Here is a 4,885-nt window from a genome sequence, read left to right as displayed (position 1 = left end):
AACCATTGTTCCCGAATCACCCAATTTTTCTTCAAACCCTCCCCCCGGGCCCCCTCTCCCCTTTTCCTCGAGAGTGGGGATTTTAGAGAAAATAGTTCCAAGACTTTTCTCTAATTCTTTTAGAATACGCAGAAAGACTTGACTCGGTCTTTCCCACAAGACTAGTATTTAATGCAAAGCAGGCAGTAGATTATTATTACAACTCCACCTGTTATAGTGAGTGTTTTGATCAGTTAATCAGTCAGAACGATGGAATTCAGGAGTGCTGAGATAGAGCTCATTGACATCAAGAGAATGCAGAGGCTTCGGGAAGCAGCCTTAGAAGGGAGTATAAATTCCATGCACGAATTGCTCCGGCAGGACGAGCTCATTCTTCATAGAGCCAGCGTGGTTTGTGCCGCCGAGACTGCTCTGCACATAGCATCTGTGCTCGGCCACCTCGATTTTGCTAGAGAGCTTCTCCGCTGCAAGCCTGATCTCGCTACCCAACCTGACATACGACGGCGACAAACACCCCTTCACTTGGCCTCCGCAAATGGGCATCTTCACCTGGTAAGAGAGCTGCTCTTCATCAACCCAGATGTTTGTCTTGCTCAAGATCGGGATGGCAATACCCCTCTCCATCTAGCAGCAGTCCAAGGCCAAGTGGAGGTGGTAAAAGAGCTACTTCGGCTAAGACCCCAAGCGACCCGAGCCCTTGTGGATTGTCGGCAGACTATTCTGCACCTCTGCGTGAAACATGACCGCTTAGAGGCGCTTAAGCTGCTGGTGAATTCAACTGGTGATCACGAATTTGTGAACTCCAAAGATGATGATGGCAACACAATCCTGCATCTTGCAGTAGCTGATCGGCAGATTGATGTAAGTTTTTCATGCTTCTTACCTAACTTCGATCGCTTTTGATTTTGGTTAGATATACACGACATTCGTTTAATTTTCTTTCAAGAGCAATATCAATTGGCATATTGCTTGAAACCAGTATTCATTAATTAAGTGGATTCCACTAACAGATTTGAAAAACAAGAGCGGGTTATGACCTTCTGGGTTGCACATGCCCAATTTGTTTGATTTTGAAACTAAAATATATCAAGTTGTAATACTTGCTAGTCGTAGACTCACATTAAGCTAATAATGTTTGATGAAATGTCGAACACTTACTGTGCAGACCATTAGATATCTGCTTAGCGAAACCGCAATTAAAGTAAACGTTTTGAATGTCAACTCCGTCACGGCGTTGGATGTTCTGACAAGAAGTCCAAGAGACATGAGAGACATGGAGATAGAGGAGTTTCTTCGAGGTTCCGGAGCTTTAAGAGCTAGGGAAATCCCGCCGGCAGCACGAAATGGCAATGATATTATATGGGCTAATCATCACCTCCATTTTCTTCAGGCTGATGAACATGATCGACAAGCTCCTGCACATGGCCAACCAGCTGCCTCGAAAAAGGGAACTACTACCACCCATTACGGAAAGCAAAAAGAGAGAGTTAAGGAGGTGGAGCAGGCACTGATCGTGGTGGCAATATTGATTGCAACCATCGCTTTTCAAGTCGGAGTAAACCCTCCTGGTGGTGTTTGGCAAGACAATAGCCAGAAATTTGATGCTTCAGCTGGAATTATTGCACCACCACCTCAACCAGATTATCAATACAATGCTGGGAAGTCCATATTGGCCTATGGTCCTAATCCTCGGAAAGAATTCCGGCGACTCTACCGCTGCAATACCACGGGTTTCATTGCCTCTCTAAGCGTAATCCTACTGATCATTAGTGGGTTGCCGTTGAAGAATAGGATTTACATGTGGGTGATGATTGCAACAATGTGGATTGCCATCACGGCTATGGTATTGACGTACTTGTTTTCCATAATTGCCTTGACACCAACTGGTATACATGACCTGGATCGTCAACTGAAAGTAGCAGTTATCACTTGGCTGGCCCTGATGACCTTGCTTATCCTCAGTCACGGCATTCGATTGATATTTACATGGATGAAAAGTTGGGGAATGTGGAGATCCCGCAGAGGTGGAAACCATGGCAACAGAGTCTGATGCTTCGTCCGGGAAAGGAGTAGTTCTGAAACTTGCGCTTGTCTGCTATGTACCTTAGTTATTTGATTGCTTGTTGAATGAAACTAGCTAATTGTATCAACAGTCAACACTCTCTTTTACAAAAATTATTTCTTAATCTCTTCAAATGTTCAGTAAGAAAAAAAGGGAAAATTGCAGATTATTAGTACCCTGTAATTTGGGTTCAGTCTTACTTTCATCCCCCAACTTTAAAATGCGTCAATCCAGTATCAAATTTTTAAAACGTGCTAATTTAATATCACAAATGCCCTTCGGGTGTCATCTAATTTTTTTTGTTAATTAATGCTTCTTCTGTACAGGCAGAAGCAATTGCAATAAGGAAAGATTTGTGGCTTCACGAGGGTGTCGGATGAATCAGATTGCCAAAGCCTGGTTGCTGGTTTGAAGGATTTGAAGTTGGACATGACTTCTTCTTAACCAAACAACACACACATCATATCTTGTATCAGGATTCCTTGCCTGATTAGGTTCTTTTCAGAGGGACTTCTATCTATCCCCAAACCCCAAACCAAGGCATTGACTTTAAAGGGACTTCTATTTAGCACCACAGTTTGAGGGTTCTGATTGCAAAACATTTGGCTTCTTTTACCTCTCCATTTGCCATCCTATCAACAATATTGTTTTTGATCTTGGAGTCTATATGTATATTTTCCTTTTCCCCATTGCTACCGCTGTGATTTCGCTTAATATGTGTCTATGCGGATTCTGCTTACTTAGCCATCCTATAATGAAATGAGAGTTCCTTTCCACCAAAATTTCTTTGTAGTGCATTCATTTTCTAACTACAGTCCATGTATTTTAGCCTCAGGAGATTCTCCATAACCAACCGGCCCTCAGTGTGGGGCCAGTAAATAATTAATGCAAATCTAATAACTTAATAAAAACTGAATTGATGAATGAACGCAGTTAGGTTTTAGATTTCATTAAATCAAGGTTATATAATTGCCTATTTAATCCAACTCAATACCAAAATTACCCTAAGGTATATTAAAGTTATTTGCATGTGATAGTGGATTTCCCTAAATTAATTAACAAGTTTTCTCAAATCATATTAATCATTTATTAATCCAATTCTACCCTCAAATTTCTAAGTGGTTATCAAAAAGAAAAATAAGCATTAGTTTCTTTGGAAACCTCTAATCGTAGAAGGGAATTTGACTCACTAAGCTTCCTTGATTCCCACACATGAGCTAATCATTTTTCGATATCATAGTCTATCACACAATTTTTATTGCCTAGGGATCTAATTCATAATAATAATTTGGTTAGTCATGCATGAATCATCAAATCATTAAAAGATTGGCCAGTTCTTTTAAAACATTAACCATAGCAATAAAAATTCCTCAAGCAAATAATAAAGGTCTTAAATTGAATTAAACAAATAACTATATAATCTTAAGATCAAAATCCATGTAAACCCTAGTTAAGAGAATTTAGCTAGACATCATTAAATTCAACATATTTAAGAAAATTAAAGGAGAAACACAACAAAAACACATCAAATAATGAATAGAATAACAAAAAAACTTTAGCCTTTGAAGGTAGAAGACAAGTGCAGAAACAAAGCCTTTCTCCCTCTTGAATTCGGATTCTTCATCTCCTTCTCTGACATGCTGAAATTGCTCCATCTTCTCTTCTGATGTGCTAAGATTGCTTCCTCTTCTCTTCTTTATTGAATTCTCTCTAAAGATGTGCCCCCTTGCCTTAAATCTGCGGTCCTTTTTATAGTGCAGCATCCCCTCAATTGCTTCTCAATGAAGACTCCAAATTCAATAAAAATTAGGTCTCTTAACCTTTATCTCAGTTGAAATCATATCTCTTTTGCACTGTCAACTGTTAGACCTCAAACTTGTAGCTCCAATTTCACTTAGTTGGCGGTGGAATTAGGTTGAGTGATAAACACAAGAGTTGTAGCCCTATCTCTTAGCTTTAATTATCCGTTTAAATCACTTCAATCTGAATTGTAGGCAGAAAATTATGCCCAAAATACGAGAATTATATCAAAATAGGAAATTTCCCGATTTTTGTGCATACATATCAAATCCGATTTCAATGGATTCTCTCCTTCATGGCTACATCATGGAGCATCATTGCTGTATGGTCCTTCCTCTATGATTATCTTGATTAATTAAATCAAATTCCTCCTTAAAATTGCACAATTAAACTCTAAATCATCTTGCAAGATAATTTCATCATAATTAGTGCAATACCATACTAATTCCAAAAACACTATTACCAAAATCATCAAATTAGAGGTATGAAAATATGTACAAATATAAACTTATCAAATACCCCCAAACTTAGCTTTTGATCGTCTCCGATAAAAATATGAATAAAATCATATTTAAGCTCATGAATTGATCATGTTTTGCTTATCTTGATTTTCTAAAGTATATGCCTCAAAGGTTATATAAGGTGTATAACTTAGGAAGCATTCAAAATACTATCCAAGATTTATCATGAATTTTATGCTAACAAAATCTCATCATGAAAATTGAAGTGTGTGCGTGTGTGTGTATGTTTTGTCAATTTTCAAATGACATGCATGATTCTTATTTTAAATTATGCAAATCAATAGATCTTTGAAAATTTTGGATATTCCATAGGCTTGTTCTTTATAGTTCTTCTCCACTAATGTAGACAATCATAAAATTTTATTTCAATAGGTCTTTATTAAGCTTGTAACGTGAGTCCTATGTAGGGGCTAATAAAGAAAGGATAAGGAATTACAAAGCAAAAGAGCATAAAAAGATATGCACATATAAATGTACTTTCTAGATATCCCCATATTCTTTA

General features: G+C 38.0%; 1 protein-coding gene across 1 annotated transcript; it reads left to right on the top strand.

Moving 5' to 3' along the window:
* Positions 1-291: 291 nt before the first annotated feature.
* LOC148844261 (uncharacterized) lies at positions 292-2,082 on the top strand. The gene is made up of 2 exons (XM_088956537.1): positions 292-861; positions 1,166-2,082. The coding sequence occupies exons 1-2, from the start codon at positions 295-297 to the stop codon at positions 2,048-2,050; spliced, it is 1,452 nt and encodes a 483-aa protein (XP_088812663.1). The 5' UTR covers positions 292-294; the 3' UTR covers positions 2,051-2,082.
* The last annotated feature ends 2,803 nt before the right edge of the window (positions 2,083-4,885 follow it).

The sequence above is a fragment of the Nelumbo lutea genome, chromosome 8, assembly GCF_056320005.1.
Source record: "Nelumbo lutea isolate HS-2025 chromosome 8, American lotus-T2T, whole genome shotgun sequence".
Lineage (NCBI taxonomy): Eukaryota > Viridiplantae > Streptophyta > Magnoliopsida > Proteales > Nelumbonaceae > Nelumbo > Nelumbo lutea.
This window is presented reverse-complemented; position numbering and strand designations above follow the sequence as displayed.